General features: G+C 39.8%; 1 protein-coding gene across 2 annotated transcripts in view; it reads left to right on the top strand.

The window, feature by feature from the left end:
• Positions 1 to 26,428, top strand: part of L3MBTL4 (L3MBTL histone methyl-lysine binding protein 4) — a 496,448-nt gene that overhangs the window by 152,659 nt on the left and 317,361 nt on the right. For both annotated transcript variants that reach the window (XM_064577895.1, XM_064577896.1), the window contains exons 5-6: positions 3,741 to 3,832; positions 25,305 to 25,409. In XM_064577895.1, the coding sequence (XP_064433965.1) occupies positions 3,741 to 3,832; positions 25,305 to 25,409 (197 nt within the window). The remainder of the gene's footprint in view (positions 1 to 3,740; positions 3,833 to 25,304; positions 25,410 to 26,428) is intronic.

The raw sequence follows: 26,428 nt of genomic DNA, 5'->3' as shown, positions 1-26,428 counted from the left end.
AGTGAGTGAGCTTATTTATTACCCTGCAGACTTATTTGTGGTGCTTTTAAACTTAAAAGTTATTAATTTAATAGGCATTTCTGCTACATTAAAATTTAGTAATTTAATAGGCATTTCTGCTACATTAAAATTTAGTAATTTAATAGGTATTTCTGCTACATTTTCACCGTGTAAGCTAAAGTGAGACAGTATTATATAATGGGAGTGCATGGGCTAGACATTTTGTTTAAATCCACATTTTTCCAGATGTGTGACCTCTGTAAGCCTGTTTCCTATAATTATAAAATGAGGTTATGAATCTGATATTCAGTATTGTAAAGAATAAATGGAAACATATACATTTGTACATATACGCTTACATCATGTACATGCATGCACACACACACACATACACACACCCCCTGTAATTTGGTACCTGGCATAGAATAGGTACATATTAAGTGACAGGTCATGTAAAATTAAATATATGTTGTATATTAGTAATGTGTGGCAGAAGAGTAATAATTGGAATGTTTTGCTGTAGCCACTGTATATAGTGAAAAGAAATGGAATTTAGGATTTACAAACTTGTGTGCCTGTCTAATACTCTGTGAAATGAATGTCGTGTCTGTAGAATGTTCAAGAAAATTGCATAAAAAATAAAGAAAATTTGGTGCCTGAAGCAGTGCTATTCATAATTGGTTCCTTCTCTCCAAGAAATTGAGCAATGAGTTGGTCAAAATAGATCTCTTTGAATTCATTTTAAAAGCCAAAATTATTATCTCACCTGCCTCCCTTCCCTTTCATTCATTAAACAAATATTTATGGCCAGGCATGGTTATAACTCCAAGGATAGAGTGATGGACAAGATCAGCGAGATCCTTTCTTTTTAAGAATTTACATCCTAATTCTAAATAAGCAAACTGGTTCCTCTCAGCTGGCGTGAGTCCCCCTAGAGTCAGTGATGAGATGCAAGGCCTGCGTGTGGCCCCAGGAGCAGAGGAACGTGGTATTTCCCTGTCTCACTGGCTGGTACTGTGTTGCTGACTAGTCCTCTTGCTTTACAAAAATACTGAATCCCTGGAAAATTGTTATTTTTGGTATCATGTTTTCTTTTTCTGATAAAACTTAGAAGGGTTATTACAGACTTATGTGATGATCATAAGAGATGATTGTAGATATGATTTACTGCTGGTGAAATGATGATGTATAACAATGGGAAATATGACTAAGTTTAGAAATTATACACAATCTTTTTAAGAACACAGCTGTTGTAGAAAATGAGGTATCTGTATTTGCTTTAGAGAAAACACTGCCGTGATGTTTTTTTGTAAAGCATATAATTGTAATGTAGTAAAATGCTTATGTGAAAATACGGATGTTGAATAATCTTACTAGGGAATCTTCAGGGTTTGTCACATTGCTTTCTCTACTTAGAAAAATAAAATATCTCATATTGTGGTAGAAGTGGCAGTAAACCTGTAAGTGCTATAATGTTTGAATAGACTGTAAGCTCCTTGATGGAAATCACACTATGATGTCTCATTATTTTCAAACAAAGCAAGAAAATCCATTGATGACAATTCCGTTAGGCTTATTTGATGATTAAAATGCTTTTCAAAATTCTCATACTTTAGTAAGTGTATTTCTTAGCAAGAACCATGTTAGTATGTTATGATTGATAAATAGTAAATATTAATGTATATACTCTGTGTCTGTTTCTAAACTCTAACTTGATATGATTTTTTCTTTATAATCTGAGCTTAAATTACTCCCTTTTGGTCAATTATATATAGATGTATATCAAAAGATAAATCGTATATATTATTTATTTTTCATCTACTGGATCAGGGACTGGGTTATATTTCTATTTGAACGGACAGCACACTTCTTGTCACAGTAAGCTCATCAAATATTTTTTAAATGATTAAAAGTCTACATGAATTCTTCCTATACAATGTGATGGATTTTTATGTTTGTTATCCCATCAGGTTGCTTTATTGTCTTGAGAGGCTTCAAATGTTTGACTTAAAGGTGCATTTTACCACCTGTCACTACCAGTGCTCATGCAGTTCTGACCTTTTACCATCTGTACCTTCTTCAGGAACATTTTACAGCAAGATAAATGTTAAAACTCACATAGTGATTTTTGGCCAATCTTCTCCAGGATGTGTGTATATGAGTGTGTGTTTGTGAGAGTGTGTGTGTGTGTGTGTGTATGTGTATGGTAATAATACTTGTAGAGAATTTTAAAATGATAGAAAGTAACAAACAAGGAAAGAATATTTACATTAATCCTACTACCCACATATAGCCACTATTAATATTTTGCTGTGCCTTTTCAATTGCTTTTCTATGCTTGTGTGTTTGTATGTGTGGACAAATATCTATACATAGTGCTTTGCACAAAGAAGGTGCTTTATAAATATGTTGAATAAATGAATGTCTCAATATATGTAAAAATTTATATTTTAAAATTTAGGATAATATGATCTGTTTTATGTTTTATGTACATACTTTGATTTTACTTAACCTAGAAAATTCTCAAGGTATTTTGTTACTTAAAAAATAGTTTTCAATAACTTCAAAATCATATGTATATATGTGCCTATGTATATAGGTACATGTATTATAGTCTTTTTGACCTTTTTCTCATATTAATATTATTTTGTGTTTTTGCTGTAATAATGTTCTGATGTATATTTTTACTGTCAACTTTTATCATGACTACTTAGCATGTTAATCCTAGAGGGGGAATTACTGGGACGTAGAAGTATAAACTTAAAACAATTATCAATGCTTTTCAGATTTTTATTACTTAAAATGATATTTTTATTGAATTAAAAAGGATAGCTATTGATCTAGAAAATTTGGAAAGCAGAAAAATAAAGTGCAGAGAAAACTGGGAAGAAGCCATAATCCTGGCAGCTAAAGATGACTTCACTTAAGATTTTGATTTACATAATTTTAGTCTTTCACATTTCAATTATGTATTTTACCAAAAAGGATCATTTTGTTTTCTAAACTGCTGTTTTTTTTCCACTAGTAGTGTATCATTAACATAGTCTTTCTCTGACATTAACTTCTATAATGTAATTTTACAGCCTTTTATTAAAATGACACGTTTGTACAATGCATTTAATTAACCCCCTCTTGGTGGACCTGTAGTTTGTTTCCAATGTTTCATTATTATGAGGAGTTCTAGGATAAGAACCCTCGTGTTTGCCCCTTGGGCACATTCACTGTAATCGCATTAAGACAAATTCCTGGAAGCAGAATTGCTGGTTCAAAATTATATATGAATAATTTTTAAGGCTTTTGACATATATTTCCACATTGCCTTCCAAAGGTTGTACCAAGTGACATTCATCCCAAAAAGAGGTATGAAAGCGAAAGGAGATGATACAGATATTTTCAGGTCATTCACCTTAAAATGAACCAAATCATGTTTTAGAAAACCGGTACCTGTTTACTCTTCTTTGAGAGGAGTAAGAAACTACCCATTTTAAGTGTTTATCAGCGGTCTTCTTGGCAGGGGATGTATTCATAGGCCTGTTCTAAAACAGGAGAAACTGCGTATGGACTGGTTAGATGACTCTACCAAATGCTCATGGAAAGTGAGAGATAAGGTTTTTATCAGTTGCTGGGTCTCCTGATGACCTCTTTGATGAATCAGCCTGCTTGTTGAGTGAATCTTCAGTTAGATATTATTTTTCTGTCACTAACTGTTTCAAGAAAAGTCACTGTGTTTTCTTTTCCAGTCCCTTCAGTGACTGCACAAGAAGCGTGGTCGTGGGAACACTACTTGACAGAACAGAAGGCAACAGCAGCACCTGTTGAACTGTTTTCCAAGGTGAACCACTAACAGTCTTATGTTTTGGCAAGGAATGAACACTTAAGAGAAGTAACTAAAAGGAAATCATTTGCCTACACAGAACATCCAACTTATTTGATTTGTAGGTTTCACTGGAAAATTACATAACGAAGCTAACGGAAGCCTTAGTGATCAAGAGCTGGACTGGAGTGTGCTCTGGAGCTGGACTCCCTGGGTTTGAAACCCAGTGCCACTACCTTCCAGCTCTGTGACCTTGGGCAAGTCATTCAGTCTCTCTGTGCTTCAGTTTCCTCATCTGTAATATAAGGAAATTACCATACCTACCTCCTGGGGTTGTTGGAGGATGAAATCAGTTGTACATATAGAGGGCATTGGATGCAATGTATGTGCACATAATGAACAATACGTGCTAGTCTTTCTTTGTATTAGCAGATATTACTTGCACAGGACCACCCAAGGATCAGGTTCGAGGGATCTGTTTTGATGTGTTGCATGGAAGTGGTGGGTCAGGCAACATGTTGGAGGAGACAGTGAAACCCCTAAATTACATTCTACCTGACTCTAACAATGCCAAGAGCAGCCTATGTGGGCTTGCTTGACCAAGTGACTTTTGGCATGGGGTGCTTGTGACTTCAGGGGGATCATCTTTACCCAGGGTACCAAATCTTCTGCTACCCTATCTATTCTTCTTGGTCTGTGTTTTCAATGTTTCAGGGGGATTTATATAAAAAAAATTGCATCAGATTTGCATCATTATATTGCATTTTAACTAGCCGTGAGAAGCTAACGCTCCTTATTTACTTTACTTTTCAGGACATTTTTGTTGAGTTACATCTAGTACTTTTTATTATGTAAAAGGACTAGCAATTTTTTTTAAAGATTTGTTTATTTTAGAGAGAGAGAGAGTGCAGCAGGGAGGAGCAGAAGGAGAGGGAGAGAGAATCTCAAGCAGACTCCCTGATGAGCACAGAGCCCAACACAGGGCTCGATCTCATGACCTTGATATCACGACCCCGAGATCAGGACCCAAGCTGAAACCAAGAATCAGACGCTCAACCGACTGAGCCATCCAGGTGCCCCAAAAGGGCTAACAATTTTAATCCTGGCCATGGAAATAGAATGGGGGAGATGTGAAGCAAATAGGGAAAGAAAGAGAAACCAAGTGCTGGCAGCTCACATTTAAGAAATACTAAATATTTCATACTCAGCCCAATCTTCACATCAGATGCCTTTATGGAGCTTTGGAAAACCCAGATGTATGGGTGTTCCTGACACCTATTAACTTAGAACCTCAGCAGGTGGGGCCTGGCACCTTGGAGCTTGAGAACCTCCTCAGGCTTCTGTGTGCAAGATGGAGGCCCAAGGTGGTAGTAGCTTGTAAGAGCTGTGCAGTCCCTGCTCAGGCAGGAGTCAGGTCCCTGCTGACTCCTGATGAGACTGTCGCGTGATGAGACTTAGGGTAAGTTCCCTCGGTAAGGGGTCTCTTCTTCCTTCTCTTTCATGTTTCCTCACAATATCTGTTCTTAGTGTGCTCATGATCAGTCAGTGTTTCATTTCCGAGCATGGAAGGTCCTTAAAGAGAGTTGGCTCTGGCTGGGGCAATCCAGTGCAACCTGTAGTTGCCCTTTCTCTCTGTCTCTGAGCCCATCTTGTGCCCATGCTGTGTGGTCACTGCAGGTCAGGAGGGTGGAGTGGGCAGGCCCCAGATCCAGCTAAGGCCTGTCAGGAGCTGTGAGCCCCAAGGGCAGATGTAGTTCAGCTGGGTCCAGGGTGAGAGGTTCAAGCACAGGACACAGGCCGGCTTGTGACTCAGTGGCTGGGCATGGATGGGATCTCTGTAGGGTCTCAAGGCACCCAGAGACCACAAAAATGTAAGACCAGTCAGTGATTGAGGTCAGGACTTCCATGTAGCAAAATTGGCCATGAGTGATGCAGGGTCTTAGGAATCAGACCCCTGGGTGTCCCTAGACCGGGGTCCTCTCTTCCCTCCATTGAGAATTGAACCACATGTTAGCGTGTTAGGCTGAAATGGACTTTTGTTTCCGGAGCAAGGCAGGTTTCAGCTGTTGGCAGAGAGCTGTTAGATTCTGGTCAGTGCCTGCATTCTTCCCTCAGCTCAGCCAGTGAGTGGATTAACACAGTTTCTTGGTTTCTCCTCTAGGACACCTCAGGGTCCATCAACTAGTGCAAGAACACCTGCAGAACAGAGAACTTCTCCCCCAGTTTTTCCCTCGTGACCTAGTATTAACTAACAAAAACCTCCAAGGGGGCAAATGTGAGATTCCTGTTCCTGAAATAAATCCCTATTTCAACATTGGGAATTGTGTAATAGTAGGTTATGGGTCATAGAACTTTCTCCCTTGACTTTATAGAGATCTGACAAGAGAGGTACTGTGAGCGCTAAGTGAGGGGACACGTGGCATTGTAAAGGCAGGGGTGGGCTCCCTCTGGAGGGTGTAAGGAGAATCCATGACTCTCTCCACAGAGGAGAGATGAGCAGTGAGCAAGGGACGCAGTCTTGGAGGATTCCTTGGCTAGAAATGTGACTTTAAAATATGACTTTTTCAAGCTTGTGGACTCTAATTTTTGTCAACTCTGAAAGTGACCATAAAGTATGAGCACGTGCGAAAGTGGACGTGTCTGACCTGTTGGCATGCCTTTCTCTTCACTCAGAATTTAACAGTCAAGCTACTCACGTAATTGAGTAGCTTGACTATCTGTACAAAGCATCGTTTACACGGACTGAAACACTATGGAGTTTATAACATGGTTGCTTAAAATCTTGCCATCTACTGAGATGTAAGATACGCCTGAAAACATGACAGCAGTGTGAGGTAGAATGTTCATTGTCAGCAGAATGTACAAGTAATGAATTTCCTAGGTGTCCCGAGCAGAGGTGGTATCTCCTCCAACCCTGAACGAGGAGGAAGAAGCTTACCATTTATTAGGTCTGATTTGTCCTGATAACTGAAGATTCTTGTATTCAAATACAGTGTTACTCTGACTGGACATTTATATTCTGAGATGAGGTGACGTGGTTTATAATTGAAAATAGCGTTCAGTAGAATAAAAAAGGCAGGTAGTTAAGGCCAATCTTCCAAGAAAGATGATCAGATTGAACTTAGAGTGACATTGTGCTCTTGACTCTTACTGTCCATTTTAATTGTGTAAATATTGTAATAATGGTGTTCAGGTCAGCTAGCTAAGATGGAACTTCTCAGCTTTTGACACCGAAATGTTGAAAATAAAATGAAACAGTTTGCATATCCTGATTGGAAAACTATTAAAAAGATATTGGGTATTGCTTTACTTTTACTATATCATTTCCATCCTAATACTCAAGTTTTAGAAGGTGTACCAGTGACAGACACACAAGTGAGCAGTTCTATCATGCAAATCAGACATGTATTCTACAAAGAAAATGTGTGTGTATATATGTATATATATTTGTGTGTGTATATTTTTAAAAGAGTATGCTTATTTTATTTGCACACAAGCTTTTTGCATATCTATAGGCCTATTTTGAATTTCTTTTTGTACAAGACAAAGTAAAGTGTTTTATAATTTATGGTTTATTTTACCATCTGGGGTAGTGAGTGTACAAGGATATAAACATCTTCTGTTGACAGAAAATATAAAAACATTTTCTTTCATTACTGGTGAAATGGGCCTATCTTGATTTGATTCAAACTTTAAAATATTTATTTCTTTGGTTTTGAAGTTGGTTTTAAAACTTTTCTCTCTTATCTCTCCCTGCCAGTCATCTAACCATCCACTGTATCTCCCTGAAACATTCTTCCCACCCTGTTGCCCATCACAAGTTCAAATATGCCAGCCTGGAATCCAAGTCCCCACAGTCTAGCCCCATCTGTAGATGCACATGAACACAGAGCTTCTTCCGTGCGGGTCAGCATGTTGCTGCCCTGCTTAACTATTCAGAGTCTATCCAAGCGTGAGGCCTCTATGTCTTCTCTTGTTCTCTGAACTTCGTAGGTCCATGTCCCCCCTTGGGGGGGGGCATATTTTAAAGAAAGTCATATTTTAAAGTCACATTTCTAGCCAAGGAATCCTCCAAGACCCTCCCCCTTCAGGAAGCTGTCCCAGCCTGTGCACTCTGACCTGTGGACTTGGCAGCCTCTGTCTGCCCGGCTCCTGCTGGTGGAAGTGAGGCTTGGGAGACAGTGTAGGACCAGCAGGAAGGCAGGTGCTGTCCCTTGTGTTATCTGGCCACGAGCCACAGGGACCTCCACCTGCACCTATCCCAGCATTCTGGGGGCAAGTCTGACCGAGGGAGCATAGCCCTACCTCACCCTAAACCGTCCTTGTCCCACAAACCACACATCCCGGTTGTCCTTAGTCACTGGCCCAGAAAGCTCTGCTTTTTATGCCCAGCAGATGTTTCTGTCTCCCCAGCCAGTGGATGGCCGAGTAGATAGGCTAAATGCATGCTTGGGCCCCTGCAGGTCAGGGACACTTGAATATTTTAAAATGATTGGTATTTTTTTTTTTAAAGATTTTATTTATTTGACAGAGAGAGACACAGTGAGAGAGGGAACACAAGCAGGGGGAGTGAGAGAGGGAGAAGCAGGCTTCCCGCTGAGCAGGGAGCCCAATGTGGGGCTCGATCTCACAGGACACTGGGATCATGACCTGAGCTGAAGGCAGACGCTTACACGACTGAGCCACCCAGGTGCCCCAGAAAATGATTAGTATTTCAGAACAAGATGAAAGTCATCATGGAAAAGCTAAAACTCTTGGACTTCTCTGTGGGTCTTTTATAGTGTAATATATAGTTGTAGTTTGAATTTTATATAGCAAGGGGGGTTCTCTTTTTCTTTTTCTCTTTCTCTCTCTTTCCTTTTCTTTTCCCTTCCCTTCCCTTCCCTTCCCTCCTTTCTTTCGTTCGTCCTTCCTTCCTTCCTTCCTTCCTTCCTTCCTTCCTTCTTTCACACTTATGACAAATTACCATGAACTTAGTGGCTTAGAATAACACATATTTATTTTCTTATAGTTCAGGAAGCCGGAAGTCTAAAATGGGTTAGCAGGGTTATGTTTCTTCTGCAGGCTGTAGGGGAGAGTGTGTTTCCTGCCTTTTGTACCTTCTAAACACTACCTGTGTTTCTTAGCTTGTGGGGCCATATCACTCCAACCTCTCTTTCCATGGTCACATCTCCTTCTCTGGTCCTTTGGCCTCCCTCCTGCAAGGACACTTGTGATGACATTGGGCCCACCTGGATAATCCAGGATAACCTCTCCATCTCGAGATGGTCCACTTAATTACATCTGGAAAATCCCTTTCACCATGTAACATACTGTATTCACAGGTTCAGGGATTAGGAAGTGGCTGTCTTTGGAAGCCACTGACCACAGGTGCCATCTCCTTCCCATTGCTGTGCTGTCCCTGCCTCTGGCCTGAGTGGCTTCTCATGGCTGGCTCCCTCCCATCCTTCTCCTGTGACCTCTGCAGCACCCCTGTGGCAAAACAAGTAATGTACTAGGGCGCCTGGGTGGCTCCGTTGATTAAGCATTAGACTCTTGATTTCGGTTCAGGCTATGATCTCAGAGTTGTGAGAGATCCAGTCCCGTGTCAGGCTCTGTGCTTAGCACAGAGTCTGCTTGAGATTCTCTCTCTCTCCCTCTGCCCCTCCCCACTCGTTCTCTCTCTCTCTCTCAAATAAATAAATAATAAAATCTTTTTTTAAAAAAGCAAGTAACGCATCTTAGTAGCTCAACACATCAGTCCCTCCTTTCTCCGGCCAGCATGCATAGCTGCTTCGCTGTAACCTCTGCTTCCCGAGAGTGCCCTTTCCCCTCTACCAAACTCACTTCTCCACCCCTCAAGGTCAGGGGGCCTAGGCTCCTCCTGCCTCCTGCCTGCTCCTTAGTTTTGTCACTCGGCACCCAACCCTCCCTCCCCTGAGGCGTATGCCATTCTTCCCTACGGTTTCCACTCTTGTTACTTCATTGGATTGTGCGCGTGTGCACCTGTGTTCATGTGCGTGCTCACGTGCTACCCTCCCCAAGCCTCCCCTTTGCTTCTGCCCCGGTCTCCTGCTCATCCTTGGATAGCCTTTGCCCGCGTGAGCCACCTAGTACCTCGCCTGCCTCCACCTGGGGGCCTGCCCCTCCTTCCCAGGGCAGTCCACCTGCTTCCTGCCACACTTGCGTCAATCAGAACTAGACCTCTCCTGCACTGTGGAACTTTCAATCTCACTGTCTGATCCCATCCACTGTCCTTGCGGCCCTCTGTCTCCCTTATTCTCACAGTATCAGTTTTTCTTTTAATTCAGACTTGTGGTTGTTGAATTTGTCCTTTTTCTTCCTTCTGGCTTCACATCTTCCTCTGGGCAGGCGAGGCCCCCTAGTTCCATCATTTCAGCCATTCTCTTGCCAGGATCTTCCACTGCCTTGTCCCCCTGTTCTCCTCTCCCCCCAAAATGCCTGCCAAAATCCCAGCTCTGGATGAATCACATGTGCCTTCTAACTTCTGTACCTAACTAAGCTGCAAAGCCCTGCTAGAGAAGAAGCACAAAGCCTTGCGGATTGGTGGCACTGTAGACCACCAGTCTCTGCTAAGAGGGCAGTGCCTGGCCATCCTTCTGGTTGTCAGTCTGAGTACTCCCTGCTTCCTGGGAAGGCACTTCTCTGAGGCCTCTGCCCTTGCTCCCAGCAGAAGACGTCACTCCCTTGATGGATGTGGTGCGACCTCCCTCCACTCCCTGCCACAAACCTTCACTCACACCTACTCAGACCTCTTTCCCAGGTTGAACCGGGAGAAGTACCCTCCTCATGCCCCTCATTCCTCTGCCTATGCTCTGGAGCCTTCCCATTTTTGCTTTTCTAGAGAGAACTGATCAATGACCCATCAGTCATCTCATGTCCTGCTTGTAAGTTACCTTTGCTTCTCCTCCACACCAGTCTGTCCCATCTTTAAGAAAGCATACTGGCCCTTAGTCCTGCACTCCCTTTAATAGCTCATCTCCTTAGTCTGCTTTAGCTTTTTGAAATGTTGGCCTGCATTTTCTCTTTTCTTCATTTTCTAACCTTTTCCTCCTCCAACTCTGCATTCTGGCCTTTACTCCCACCATGACCTGAAACTGTGCCCGTGGAAGTGCCCACCCCCCCACCCCCCCGACCACCTACCCTGATTTCAAAGCCACAAACATCAGGCCTTGGCCTACACTCCCCCTGCTCCGGGATGCTGTCTGCTGTCCTGTGCGGCTTTTGCTTGCTCCTAGCCACTCCTTGCCAGGCACTCCCAAAAATCCGCTTCTCCTGGGCCCCCTTCTGCATGGCCCCTGGGGCGTCTCGTCTACCCCTTTAACTCGAGTTCTGCCTAGACCCAGTGGAGTCTGTAACCTCCTAGACCTCCTCCCGTGGGTGGCCCACAACCATCTTACACTCAGCACATGCAAAGCCAACTCCCTTTCCCAGTCTGCCTTCGTGAGTCCGCTCATGGGCTCGTGGTCCCTGGGAAGGGCCCTCCACACTCGTTTCGCAGTGGCCAGCTGCTGTTCCTGCTCTCTCTGCTCACGTGTGTCTGCTCAGGTTTGCCCCTTCATCTCCTTCTCTGTGCCCCTACTACTGCTGCCTTCATGTAGGAGGAAGCCCCCATTTTATTTTCATAGCAGTTGTAACAAAAGTTTCTTAAATGATCTCTCTCTGTCCAGACCGGCCCCACCTTTAACCTTCCTGCACACTGTTGCTGGAATGATCTTTGTAAACTATGATTCTGTTTGTCATTTGTGTACATAGCATGTCTGACTGCTTTTTCTGTCATTCTGTGTGATTACATGTAGTGTGTTTTGTCTCTGGGTAGAGCTGTAATCTCTGTGAAGACTGACTGGGTTTCTTTCCTTTTTTTAAATTCCTCCCTGCTTCATGATTCTCGGAGAGAGGTGCATTATGGAGCATCTTTTTATTGGCTTGGTGTTGGTACGTGTGCTGCCTCATTAAGCCCTTTCAGCTTCTTTCCCTTCATTTTATAGAAGAAGGACTCTGTGAAGCGTTTCTCTGGCTCTTAGTTTTTAACTGAAAGTGGACAATAATATTACTCGCTTCTTAGAGACTGTTGAGGAGTTACATAAAATGTATATACAGTGTTTAGCCCAATACAGTGTCTGACATGTAGTTCACTCTTTTAGATGCAAGAATTCTTAAGATGACACTTCGCAGATTCTAGTCCTTTGCTGCCCCCAGAATCTGCCCTTCTTGACAGCATTCGTTCTGAGCTCTAGGCAGGACCCCGTCTCCCAGGACTGTCCTCGTCGGGACCGGCCTCCGTTTGACCACAACAGGGCTCTTGGTCGCTTCCCCGTCAAGTGTGGCCTCCCAGCTGAGCTGTTCCATCTCAGTCTTCTGATCTCCTGAGCTCCTGAAAACCACTCACTGTTGGAGCTTCATCTGAAACTGTAGTGTTGGCAGATACTGCCGTTGTACACCTTGCATGCTCGCTGTGATGCTGGTCCTCCTGCCTTCATGATGGGAACAGAAAATATTTCCTCAGTTGCTCTCCTCTGTCTCCGAAAACAAGGCAGAATCATTATGTTGACTTTGGCATTTCTGCTTTTCCTTCCCCTGCTTTCCTCAGCGACATCTTTATCTTTATTAACACTCCTTAACACGTTCTTGTATTGTACTAGGTCCCTCCGCCTCTCTTGAAATCTGTGGTAATCTCTAATGATTTGGGAAAGAAATACTTTGTGTCCTGAGAAGGAAATTTCAGCCATCTGTAGGATGATGTGGTGGGGGGGGGTTCTTTTGGAAAGGGCTGGGAGTAGTTGGGGAACAAAGACACCTTCCTAATTTAACCACCTGATTGCTCTAGATATGACAGCCTGTTCTCTCTGAGCCTTCCCTTAGTGAAGTCCAAGTGAAAGGAAGAGCTTACACTCTCTCTCTAAATTTAACTTCTGTATCCAGACCCGAATTATACTTTTAAAAATCTGTTTTTTTTTAAATATGCCAGTACATTAAATAGAATCTGAAAAACCCATGTCTGTGTTTTGTTTTTGATAAAGTCTGAATATGTGTTTAGCTTTGTGGGCACAGAAAGATGCTGCCATGAAAATTCATATATTTTATAACCCCCTGTAGAATGATTTCAGACAAGTAGGACCTTTCCAACCAAAACAGTTCAGTCACATGTCAAGTATTTTGTGCTTTGAACATGCTTCCAAATTACTTGATAATCACTGAGAATACTATCATAGTTCTAATAGAGATCCTTCTTAGATAATACTTTAAATTATTAATCAGTATCCACATGATGACCATGCATGACTTTTTTAGTAGTTTAAGAGAAAATGAAATACCTCATTATACTATGAATTCTGATATGTTTAGAATCAGATTATAGCCTAGGTCTATTATTTACTTAAAGTGTGTGCTTGTTTGTTTTCCTATTTGTTTTTGTCTTCTATGTGTATTTTGCTGCCCCCAGTTTTAAGATAACTTCATTGATATTTAAGAGTTCTCCCAGGAAAGAACATATTTTGTAAAAAAAAAAAAATAATAATGTGTGTATTATATTCACATGTTTGATTGGGGCTTAAATCCCAGGGCATATTAATCAGAGAAAGAAGTGTGTTTTAAAACTAGACTGTAGCTTTGAAGTCATTTAAGCTGATTAATGGCTGGGGCTCTGAAGAACAGAGAGAATTCTCATTCATGTTCATTTCTCATGTTCTCTAAAGCTGTAAGTTCTGGGGCAAAACTGAAGATACATTCTGATCTTGCAGCTCAGATATTTTTCCTATTCTTAGTATCCACTTCTCCGTAATGGTGGGATTCAAAGTACCAGAGGCCTGGGAAATAGTTTAGCAGATCTGAAGTAGTGAGGCTGGACAGTCCAATCGGGCTGCTTTCTCCTTACTGGGAGGGGCTTGGAGCCCCCGTAAAGGCTGCTTATCTGCAGTTCCAGCTGGAAGCCGAATGTCATGTTTCAAGATGTTCAGAGGAAGAGAAATTAAAGAAGAAAATAGTGGTATTCAGGATCAAGGGTAGACAGTTTCCACAGTTTTTTTCCTACAGTTGAAGCAAATTTATATTAGAAGTATCTTTGTCTTTTTACCCTATGAGGGTTTAATCGTTTAGGGAAAAAATATGTGAGCTTATTGCTTTAGACGCTACACTCAGAGATTTGTGGAGTCTATTCATGTTGGCCAGTGAATTATCAGACATCTTCAGAAGTTATTTTCAAAAGTTCTCTCTATGCAGTCCTTTGTTTTATACTGGTGGGTTCTTTCTCTTTGTTTATGAAGATCTTTGTTGGTGTAAAGCTGCCTAAATCCAACAGTATTCCACCCACTCTGCTATGTGCTTTCTTTTTCTTTCTGAGACTGTAATTCATTCAGTGGGTAGGTCAGGGTACCTGGATACACACACACACACCTCAGCCAAACTTCCTACTACCAATAAGGTCAGTAGTTCTGGGGAAATGAGAATTTCTGCATCTGAGATTATAATAGAGTAGATTCACAAAAAAGCAGGAGGAATTGCATCCACTAGCTTACTTGAGAATACTTTTGTTATGCCATGAATTCTGTGTTCTCTTTCTGTAGAATGCTTCTTGGTATAATCTTGGCAACAGTTTGGGATACAGAATTAACCTATGAAAAATGTTCAAAATAACAAGGAAGTAGTCTCTAAAATGAGAGTTTAAAAATACACAATCAGCGATCCTTCACTACTGTCTTAACTGAAGCCTTGCAGCAAGTTATGTTTAATTATGTAGGTGACGATTTTTCCCCATTAGCCTAACAAATAGATGGCAAAAATAGGCATCAGTTTGAAAAAGCAGGATTTGAAGCATGCCTTGTTGCCTGGCCTGTCTATCCATGATGAACAGCTGCAGGAACTGCTCATGCCTGCTTATTGAAGACTCCTAAATATGTTGTGTAGTCAGGGGATTGATTAATGACAGATTCCCTTGAAGGACAGCCATGTGGTTCTTAATCTTTTTTTAGGTATTAGACCCTTTTGAACATCTAACGAAAGCTATTGGTAATCTCCTTAGAGAAGTGCTTATATCCATTTGCACACAAATTTTAAAATTTAGGAGGTTTCTAGAATCCCAGAAGACATCATAGATGCCACTCCTGCTCTACCATTGAAACCATGTACCCTATCTCTGCCCCAACATTAAAAACATCTACATTAAGGTGTAGTTTAAGCAAGAATAGAAAAAAATGTGTATACATCCATGATTGTATGTTATGTATGAGTGCGTGTGTGTATATATGTCTCTATATCTGTATATCCATAGATACAGGTGTATTCAAGGTCTCCTTTTTCTCTATGATTGAAACAAGAGAAAGCCAGGAGGGATTCTAATATTCTAATATTCCTGGGAGTTTCCATTGTTAGCTCAGGTGAAAATCATAAAGCTCCCAGAGGAGAAAGCAAGGAAAAAGTTTCTTAACCTCTCATAGCTTGCCAGTATTTGCAGTGAATAGACTTAGGATGAAAGATTCATTGCAAGATACTGTACCTGGGGGGACGTTGAAGCTATAGTAATGCACTAGAAATTTGGAATTGAAAAGTAGGTACAAAAATGTCATTGTTCATGAGCTGTCTATAGAGTCCTTGAAGGTATCAGTCGGTATTGATAACATTATAAAAGTAAAAATTAACACATTATGGAAAATCTGGGTATTTCTTCCAAGCCTGAAACCTGGGTGTGTTTAAAATTCCCTGCCTTCTTCGTTCTCTGCATCCAGCCAGTCCTCAGGTACTACCCATCTTGCCTCCTCGATAGGTCCTGAATCTGCCCCTCCCACCTGGTTCTGCATTGGTCACGGTCCTCTTTGTCACTTGTCCAGGCTTCTGCCATGTTCTGGAATGGAATGGAACTTTGCAGTGAAGCACACAGACCAGGGTTTGAATTCACATGACAGTTTTTTACTGACTAGCTGTGCAAGTGTGATATGTGTGAATGTCTCCAAGCCTAGATGCAACGTGGGGATTGTAGAGTTCCAATACAGGGGATTTTAAGGCTTCAATGAGCTGAGTTAGATACCTATACGTGGCACATGGCAAATTCTCAATTATCGGTAGATATTAAAAACCTCCTTAACTATCTTTTCTATTTCTAGTCTTGCTGTTTTTTAAATTAATTTCCTACACTGCCCCTAATAAGATCTTTATAGAAGGCAAGAATGTTTTCTTCTCCCTTCTGCTTAAAAGCTTTTGCTAAGGCTTCATCGACTAAGAATAAACTGAAAGGTCCTTAATAAGACCTTCTACAAAGCTTCTTGTGACCTGTGTCCTGTCTTTTTCCCTAGCATCGTCATCACTTAATTGTATGTGTGTGCTGATTTTTTAGCTAATTACAATGCCATTTAAAAATTCTAACAAGAAAGAAGAGTATAAAAACCAAAGGCTTTTTACCCTGAATAGCCAGAGGAATGTTGAAAAAGAAAAGCAAAGCTGGCGGCATCACAGTTCTGGACTTCCAGCTCTATTACAAAGCTGTCATCATCAAGACAGTATGGTACTGGCTCAAAAACAGACACAGAGATCAAAGGAACAGAATAGAGAGCCCAGAAATGGACCCTCAAGTCTATGGTCAACTAATCTTTGACAAAGCAGGAAAGAATGTCCAGTGGAAGAAAGACAGTCTCTTCAACAAATGGTGTTGGGAAAATTGGACAGCCCCATGCAGAAGAATGAAACTGGACCATTTCCTTACACCACACACAAAAATAGACTCCAAATGGTTGAAAGACCTCAATGTGAGACAGGAATCCATCAAAATCCTAAAGGAGAACACAGGCAGCGACCTCTTCGACCTCAGCCGCAGCAACTTCTTCCTAGAAACATCGCCAAAGGCAAGGGAAGCAAGGGCAAAAAAGAACTATTGGGATTTCATCAAGATAAAAAGCTTTTGCACAGCAAAAGAAACAGTCAACAAAACCAAAAGACAACCGACAGAATGGGAAAAGATATTTGCAAATGACATATCAGATAAAAGGGCTAGTATTCAAAATCTGTAAGAACTTCTTAAACTCAACACCCAAAGAACAAATGACCCAATCAAGAAATGGGCAGAAGACATGAACAGACATTTTTCCAAAGAAGACATCCAAATGGCCAACAGACACATGAAAAAGTGCTCAACATCAGTTGGCATCAGGGAAATCCAAATCAAAACCTCAATGAGACACCACCTCACACCAGTCAGAATGGCTAAAATTAACAATTCAGGAAACGACAGATGTTGGTGAGGATGCAGAGAAAGGCGAACCCTCCTACACTGTTGGTGGGAATGTAAGCTGGTGCAACCACTCTGGAAAACAGTATGGAGGTTCCTCAGAAAGTTGAAAATAGAGCTACCATATGATCCAGAAATTGCACTACTGGGTATTTACCCCAAAGATACAAATGTAGGGATCTGAAGGGGTACGTGCACCCTGATGTTTATAGCAGCAATGTCCACAATAGCCGAACTGTGGAAAGAGCCAAGATGTCCCTCAACAGATGAATGGATAAAGAAGATGTGGTATATATGTATATACAATGGAATATTATGCAGCCATCAAAAGGAATGAGATCTTGCCATTTGCAATGACGTGGATGGAACTGGAGGGTATTATGCTGAGCGAAATAAGTCAAACAGAGAAAGACATGTATCATATGACCTCACTGATACGAGGAATTCTTAATCTCAGGAAACAAACTGAGGGTTGCTGGAGTGGTGGGGGGTGGGAGGGATGGGGTGGCTGGGTGATAGACATTGAGGAGGGTATGTGCTTTGGTGAGCTCTGTGAATTGTGTGAGACTGTTGAATTGCAGACTTGTACCTCTGAAAAAGATAATACAGTATATGTTAAAAAAAAAGCCAACATATTATTATTTATTATGTATGGTGATTAACATAACATAATAAAATAAAAAAATGTAAAATAAAAAAAACCATAACATAATAAAAAATAAATAAAAGGCTTTTTCTGTTGTTCCCCTCTCTAGGTGAACCACTCAAAATAATTTGACGTATATATTTCCATGTCTGTATATATTTAGTTATGTAGATATGTGAATAATGCTTATATAAATAGTTGTGTTTTAATCATCTAGTGCTTGCTTTATATTTATCAGTATGTCATGGCTATCATGACACCTCAGCGGATTGAGGTCTATGTCTTGCTTTTTTTTTTTTTTTTTTAAGATTTTATTTTTAAGTCATCTCTACACCCAACATGGGGCTCGAACTTAAAACCCAAGATCAAGAATCGCATGCTACACCGACTGAGCCAGCCAGGTGTCTCAGTCTTGCTTTTGCAATAGCTGCATTGTATTTCATTGTATTGTGTCTGTTTTCTCTCCATCTAAAATTATTTTTACATACGATGTTGTGGTAGGCATATAATTGAACTATTCTCCTCAAATGGATAGTCATGTGCATGTGTCCTAATGACATTTATCTTTATTCTCCTGACTCAAAATGCCACCTTTATATTAAATTCTCATATGACATTTGGGGATCATTTAATGGTCAGATAGCACATATTCAGACCACCAACTTTAGTTTTTCTTTATTTTATTATGTTAGTCACCATACTAGTTTTTGATGTAGTGTTTCATGATTCATTGTTTGCGTATAACACCCAGTGCTCCATGCAGTATGTGCCCTCCTTAATACCCATCACCAGGCTAACCGATCCCCCCACCCCCCTCCCCTCTAAAACCCTCAGTTTGTTTCCCAGAGTCCATAGTCTCTCATGGTTTGTCTCCCCCTCTGATTTTCCCCCCTTCATTTTTCCCTTCCTTCTCCTAACGTCCTCCATGCTATTTCTTATGTTCCACAAATAAGTGAAACCGTATGATAATTGACTTTCCCTGCTTGACTTATTTCACTTAGCATAATCTCCTCCAGTCCCGTCCATGTTGATGTAAAAGTTGGGTATTCATCCTTTCTGATGGCTGAGTAATATTCCATTGTATATATGGACCAGATCTTCTTTATCCATTCATCTGTTGAAGGGCATCTTGGCTCTTTCTAAGTTTTAATTATAAAAGTTTGAAAATGTTGAAGTCCTTAGTGAATGGGATGGTATTGATTTACTATACTGACTACTCACTCATACACTAAAGCCAGATACACACTGTGGTCTCAGGCACATTATATAACCTTCTGTGCCCCAGTTTCATTCTCTGCAAAATGTACATAATCCCTACTTCATAGGACTTTTATGACGATTTAATGAATTGGTATTTGTAAAGTGCTTAGAACAGGATTTGGCCCAGAGTTAAGTGCTATGTAAGTGCTTGTTGTATAAAAGCCATCTGTATATGGCCTGATTGATAAAGGATAGCTCAGGCTCTATGCCTATTCCTTCTTATTCCTTATTCTTCATTTTTGCTTAGTGAGATAATTGTACCTAACTATTATAGGTTGTTGGCTATGATAGCGAGTGTTTGGTGGTTCTTCAGATAGATCTCTGTTGTCCTGGATATATTGATCAAACATAAGCTCAGACTCCTTTTGTTTTATCAAATGCTAAGCCAACAAGAATACCACACTCAAAACCTGGCAGGTGGGCTCTCTCTACTTCTTATAACTTCTTTTTAGTTGTATTTGTCTTAGGAAAATATTTCTTTATGTTCCCTTCTGCAGTATTTGAATGATTTTTTTTATGCTATCAATAACATGATTGTCCCCCCCCCCCGCCCCCCCCCCACTGAGTAAAGAAAATCAAAAGTGTTGACCAAGAGTTAAATTCTCTTTGGTCAAGCTGTCTATATCCCAGTTTGCCTACATAAGACTTCTTGTGATCTCACCTGTCACATTTAAAATTGTGACATTTCAGCTTAGGAGATACACATTGAGACAGTTTGAGATTTTGAAGATGTTGCTGAGATAAACCAGAGAAGAAGACCACTGGACTCATGGCGGTGGTCTTTGGTGTTATAAGAAATCTTGTTTCATCATCTGCATTTAAAATTTGTATGAACGGGGCGCCTGGGTGGCTCAGTTGGTTAAGCGACTGCCTTCGGCTCAGGTCATGATCCTGGAGTCCCAGGATCGAGTCCCGTATCGGGCTCCCTGCTCGGCAGGGAGTCTGCTTCTCCCTCTGATCCTCCTCCCTCTCATGCTCTCTGTCTCTCATTCTCTCTCTCTCTCAAATAAATAAATAAAATCTTAAAATACAATAAAAAAAATAAAATTTGTATGAACGTCTTTCACTTTGACAACCATCATGTGAAGGTTTGCGAACCAGCGGCCTGTCGTCCTGGACTTGTCCTTTGCATGGCATGCTAGAAGTGTGTGGCTTCAGTGGCTTTGATTCCCTTGCATGCCTAATTTCTCCCATTTCTCTTGATACTGAATTAAGATCAGGAAAATATGTTGCCTGCCAACTCTTGCCTGTGAATAAAATAGAATGCCTGTGGGCATGCAGATAGAATCTTCCATTTAGAGAATTGACACTGCTCAGTAACACATATCTAGCTACTGCTCTGCTGGTGCTGATGGCCACCAACCTTCTGCAGTCTCTGCAGAGTGGCTCAAAAATAATCAGTACAGCCATAACCTCTCTGTTCTTGTAATGAGGTTCTCAGTGATAAACAGAGTAAAGTGTCCAGACTTTCTCACATATATCTACCAAGAGTCCAAGAGCTGTTTACATTGTACATTTGTAACTTTGGAGCAGAGATCTACTGGCACACACACGTGATGAGTGCCTTATGCATTGTATTCATAAAGGAATTTTGCTGTTAGCCTGTCTGCTTTTCTTTAGGCATGACGTTTTGTTTTGTTTGGGTGGTTTTTTTGATTTTTGTTTTCTCTAATGCTCGGGCTCATTTTATTTTTTAGTAATAGTATGTAATTTGTACCTGCTTTTGCTATGAGGTATAGAACTTGGAATAATTCTTCTCTATCATTAGTGACAAAATTCATTATTTTGCAAATGTCTGGGAAAAGAAAATGAAGCAAAACAGCTTAACTTCTGTACCCAAGAGCACTTGGCACATCCTTGGAAATGCCCTTAAGACCTTCCATGGCCTTGAGCCAGGTTTTGTTTTGCTTGTTCTGTTTCCACGTCTGTCCTCTAATGTGGAACGAATAGTTGGCCGGCTTTCAGAAGATTTGGGCCCTATCATCTGCTACCAGACCAGGTTGTGTGACCTTGAGAAAGTCTCTTCACCTCTCTGGGTTTGAGTTTATTTATCTCTAAAAGTTGTTTTTCAGGTTTACAGACCTTATGATTTTTTATGACTGAAACTGACAGACTATTGTTTGCTTTCGTGTGTGATTTCAGTTCCCTTTTGTCACCATAAAATATAATTTTATAGCATGGCTATCAATTATGTTCATAAAATATATGATTTTTAGAAAGGAAAAACAATTAAGTCTGCTATGAATAAACCCTTAAGTAGAAAAGAAACCAATGAAAGACAATGCTATTTCTCACTAAATGCTGCCTTTCAGATTGTTAAAATGAATGTTTTGTTTTGTATTTGAAACCCTCCAAAGAAGCTGTGGCTGTTTTAGCCATGTAGTATTCCTTGCAGTGTTACCTAAAGCTCCCAGAGTTCGCTTGAGAAATGCTCTGAAAATGCTGACAAGGGGCGCCTGGGTGGCTCAGTTGGTTAAGCGACTGCCTTCGGCTCAGGTCATGATCCTGGAGTCCCGGGGTCGAGTCCCACATCGGGCTCCCTGCTCAGCGGGGGGTCTGCTTCCCCTTCTGCCCTCTTCCCTCTCGTGTTCTCTGTCTCTCATTCTCTCTCTCTCTCAAATAAATAAATAAAATCTTTAAAAAAAATGCTGACAAGAATAACTGTGATCGGGCGCCTGGGTGGCTCAGTCGTTAAGCGTCTGCCTTCGGCTCAGGTCATGATCTCAGGGTCCTGGGATTGAGCCCTGCATTGGGCTCCCTGCTCAATGGGAAGCCTGCTTCTCCCTCTCCCACTCCCCGCCGCTTGTGTTCCCTCTCTCGCTGTGTCTCTGTCAAATAAATAACATCTTAAAAAAAAAAAAAAGAAAAAAAGAATAACTTTGATCATCCTAACTCCTGGCTGTGAATTGTTGTCCTGTCTTGAATTTATCATTCACATGTGTGAAAAGAGGGCATGGTCTGTTCCATATAATACTGACTAGTTCCTCCCCGTCCCCAATTTTCCATCTTTCAGTTTTGTGAAAACACGAGAAATGTCCTCTCAGTTTTTACAGCTTCTTAAATTTCCTTCCAGCATTATTGATCTATTCCCTGTGGTCTCTCCTTCCCCTTTGTTTTCTCATCAGTGTTGGGTTTACATGCATGCATGTGTGTTCAGTGCTTTTGAAGTTAACCAAGAGATTTCAAAGCAGTGAACAGGAGGCAGTCACATAAAACCTGTTATATACAGTCTGCTGGGAACAGGGTAGATGTGAGAAGAAGGGCTGGGGGAATTAAACACACACATGACATTTATTTTTGCAGAAATAAAGTATTTCTGAGAAATCATTCATTCTTGCCATTTCATTTTTGGGTTTTGTCATCCTTTAAGTTTTTCCTTGGAAGCTTCTAAAATGATCTGTGAATGTTCTTAACGACATTTTACAAGCCAGTTCATAAAGATTTAAAAACAAGTTCATGTTCGTATGAAAAGAGCACACACTCAACTGTCGAAGAAGGGTGAGTGAACTGTGGTACTTACACAGAGTGGGGTGTGATGCAGCTGGGACCAAGATTGTGCGCAATCACTGTGACCTGACATGGAGTGGTTCCAGGGGAGATTAGGACACATGCAAAAGAGCATATATAGTATGCTACCTTTTGGGTGAGAAGGAAGGGAAAAATAAGGCAAAACATAAACATAGCTGTTTATTTTTACAAAAAGAAACCCAGGAAGGATAGACCAGAAAACAGTGAGGTTGGTTACCACTAAAGAGGTGGAATGGGGTGGATAGTATATGGGAGGGAGAGACACTTCTTTGAGAACCTTTTGTTTGTTTGTTTTTTTTAGCTTGAACTTTTGGAAGGATATTAACATTCCACATATTAAGAAATAAAAATAAATCATTAAGAACTGAAAGCACATTTAAATCAATGAACTTAACCATATTTCAAATGAATACCTTAACTGCACTAAAGAGAGAGAAAACATGAATCCAAGTAGGATATAAACACAGTTTTTAACTGTATACCCCATTCATGGATGGCAGAGCAGGGAGGGAGAATTGCAAACAAATCCTGAAATCTCTCTGTAGATTTGTTTATTATAGTAGTGTGGATAAAATAGTCCTGAAACTCTAATAGATATGCTATAAGATTTAGTATATGAGTAAATGTGTTGACCTGGTTGGAGGAGAAAGACAAAAATCGACGGGAAAAGGAAAAAGGAAACCTTTGGGGATGGGTTGGAATTAGATGTATCTGTATGAACTTAGGATTTGTAAAATATACATAAGTATGCACGTATGTACAACTATGTGTAAATGTTTATGTATGTATGTATATGTGTGTTTTGTATGTAACTATATAGTGAAAGAATTGGACAACACTGTGATTGTGTGATCAAAATCAACATCACCAGTGAGGGGATGCATGGACATCATGCGACTCCAGAGGTGATATCCTGAGGACACATCATCAGCCATGGAGTATACTAGCAGAGAATGCATAACCTGAATCTAATCATGGGGAAACATCAGACACATCCAGAATGATGAGCTTTCTATTTAAAAAAATGGGGGGAGGGAAAAGAGTGTTTTTTTTTTTTAAAAGATGTTGATGTTATAAAAGATAAAGAAATAGTATGTAAAAGGTTCCAGATTAAGGTAGACTAAAGAGACATATCAACTAAATTTAATATCTGACCCTACCCTGAATCCCATTGTGGAGGGGGAAAATGTTATAAAGAGCCTTGTTGGATAAATTGGAAACATTGGAATATGAATGGGAGATTAGTTAAAAGTTTATAAATGTTAAATTTGCAGAAGTTGGTAACTGAACTGTTGTTACATAAGAGAATGTTCTCATTCTCAGGGAAAGTACACTGTCTGCTCTTAAGGGAAAATCATTTAGTATAGGGTAAAGGGCCCTCAAATGATTCAGAAACAGTCATATGTACATGTGGATATATATGTTTATCTATATCTATATTTGTGTACAGGCACAGATAGGAGAGAGAGAGAGAACAAACAGGATTGATAAAACAAATGAGGTTTCTACTGTTAACAATAAAGGAGTCCAGGAAAAGGCTATGCATGTTCTTTGTATTATTTTGTTCTTGCAACTTCTCTTTTAAGTTTGACATTATATCCAAATGAAAAGATTTTTTTCAAAAGAATAAAATAAACACTAATATGCTTACCAGTAATAAAGAGTAATAAAATTAGTGATTAAAAAGCAGCTCTTGTTCTAATAGAACAGATTTTAATCATCACTTTCTATTAGTGTGCTTATAATTTATTTGCAATTAAGAATAATTGACTAGTAATGCTGAATCTGCTCAAAACTAATAATAATACAGCAAGGCTGTGGGAAACAAGGCTAATATTAATGAAAATATGAATGGGAACACATTAGAAAGTTTGTTACAAAGTAGATTCCATTTACAGTAGCAATAAACATTAAAACGTATACAGAAATAAATATAAAGCATTTCTGAAGCCTATTTGAAAATTTTAATAACATGTCGATTTGAAAATCTTAAAAACATCTTGGACAAACAAAATGATTAGATTAAATGGAGAGGGAACAAGTTCCTGAATAAGAAAACTCAATATGATAAAGATTGCTCTCCACATAAGAGTCATAAGCAAATAAGACAATGTGATATAGGCAGATACACCAATGAACAGAATAGAAAGGCCAGAAGTAGACCCACAAATTTGTGGAAACATGATATAACAGGTAACTTTGCTGATAATGAAAGTATGGACTATACAAAAAATTTTGTTGAAACTCTGTTTTCCATATAAAAAATAGATGTTAGCTCACACCATAGAACAAAATTAATTCCAGTTGCATTATAGATTTAAATATGAAGAACAGATGTTTTAAAAGAACACTGGGAGAATGTCCGTGTAACTTCAGGATTGTGAGGGAATTCATAGGTTAGATGTGTACACTGTACAGGGAATAATTGATATATTTTACTACATTAAAATAAAAATCTCTACAACAAAATCCTCATAAAGCAAAGAGCCAACTCACATACTGGGAATAGGTAATCATTATAATCAACAAAGGATTGTTTCCAGAGTACAGGAAGAGCTCCTTAAAATCACTAAGGAAAAATGGGCAAAAGGAATAAATGAGGAGTTCATAGGACATGTAGTTTCTCATATGAACTGTTTCCTAGGTAATGATAAAATGATCAAAATGATCAAACCATCTTCGAGGGCCAAATATAGAAAAGCAGCCATTGATCTTTAGCTATATCAATGAGCTTCCGAGCCCATACAGTACGTTCTTGATTGTATGCATAGCAACACCAGGTGTTTTAATATCAAACTGTGAAGGTATTTCAGTAGCTAATGTTATATCATGAAATTTCGTAGGACCAATCCTTTCCGGAGCATGAAAATGGTTTTCAGGTTGGAATGAGATTAGAAGGCATTGACCCCCGACATCCATCTGTATTCTGTGTGCTTTCTGTAGCTGAGGTAAGAGATGGTGTTATTGTCTTGGGCTGAGTGCACAGTGACAGAAGAGAATTTTCTAGAGAATAATGAATTTGAGTGCTTTCCATTATAAACAAGTTCCAGTACATCATGGATTTATTTTAGTCAGTGATGGGTGAAATATGTTTCTTAATGAATTTTTTCCTTCTCTGAAGATTAATCTTTTAATAAGTCTCTCATCGCTAGCAGTTACCCTTGATTCAGTTGGTAAATAGTTTTCATCTGAGGTTGATAACAATCAGTGAATCCCACAGTATTGCTTTTGTCTGTTAAAAGAGACATAATTATTCAAGTTTTAGCTGAACTAATGAGAAATGTATATGAAAAATATCCATGCACATGAATTATCTATTTATATAAATATAAGCATTTTATGAAAATTATGTAGAATGAAGAGCCATTGATGAAAGTAAATGGCTTATAAAATGTAATATTTACTAAACATTTTACATTATTAAAATGATGGAAGACGTCTATATTTTTAATCATATCACGTAAAAGACCCTATTCACTTAATTTACTGATTGATTATAGCTATTAAACTTGTATAGCATGTCTTAAGGATGTATTCTACACTGTTTTATGATTTCCTTTATTGAGTATGCTGGATCCATACGTTAGAGTTTAAACAAAGCCATGCCCATTTTGTTTTGCTCTGCACTTTAGCTTATACTATCGTGGGACAGCAGGAGATGGGGTTTCCAAGAGCAATATTTGACAGGTATTGAATGAACAAATAAACTCTTCAATTGATGGAGATGTAAATTGACCTCAGATTTCTAGACTGAGTAAAAGGCTTAATTTTTTTACAGAAAAAATTCTGGATACTTGAAAGATTGTGTCTGTTGGCATTTTGTTTTATTCAGATGTCATCTCTAAATTTGCTTTTTAATACAAGCGCATTTAGATGGGAGGGTTGGTTTATATTTGTTGATGGCACTGACAGGATATATGAATATTTTGTTAATTTTGTGTACCTTTCAAACACATGACACTTAGTG

This window comes from Mirounga angustirostris, unplaced genomic scaffold (genome assembly GCF_029215605.1).
Source record: "Mirounga angustirostris isolate CCGP_5_RB_7025 unplaced genomic scaffold, mMirAng1.0.hap1 SCAF_14, whole genome shotgun sequence".
NCBI classification, from domain to species: Eukaryota; Metazoa; Chordata; class Mammalia; order Carnivora; family Phocidae; genus Mirounga; species Mirounga angustirostris.
Note: the sequence above shows the minus strand (reverse complement) of the source record. Positions and strands in the feature narration are given on the sequence as shown.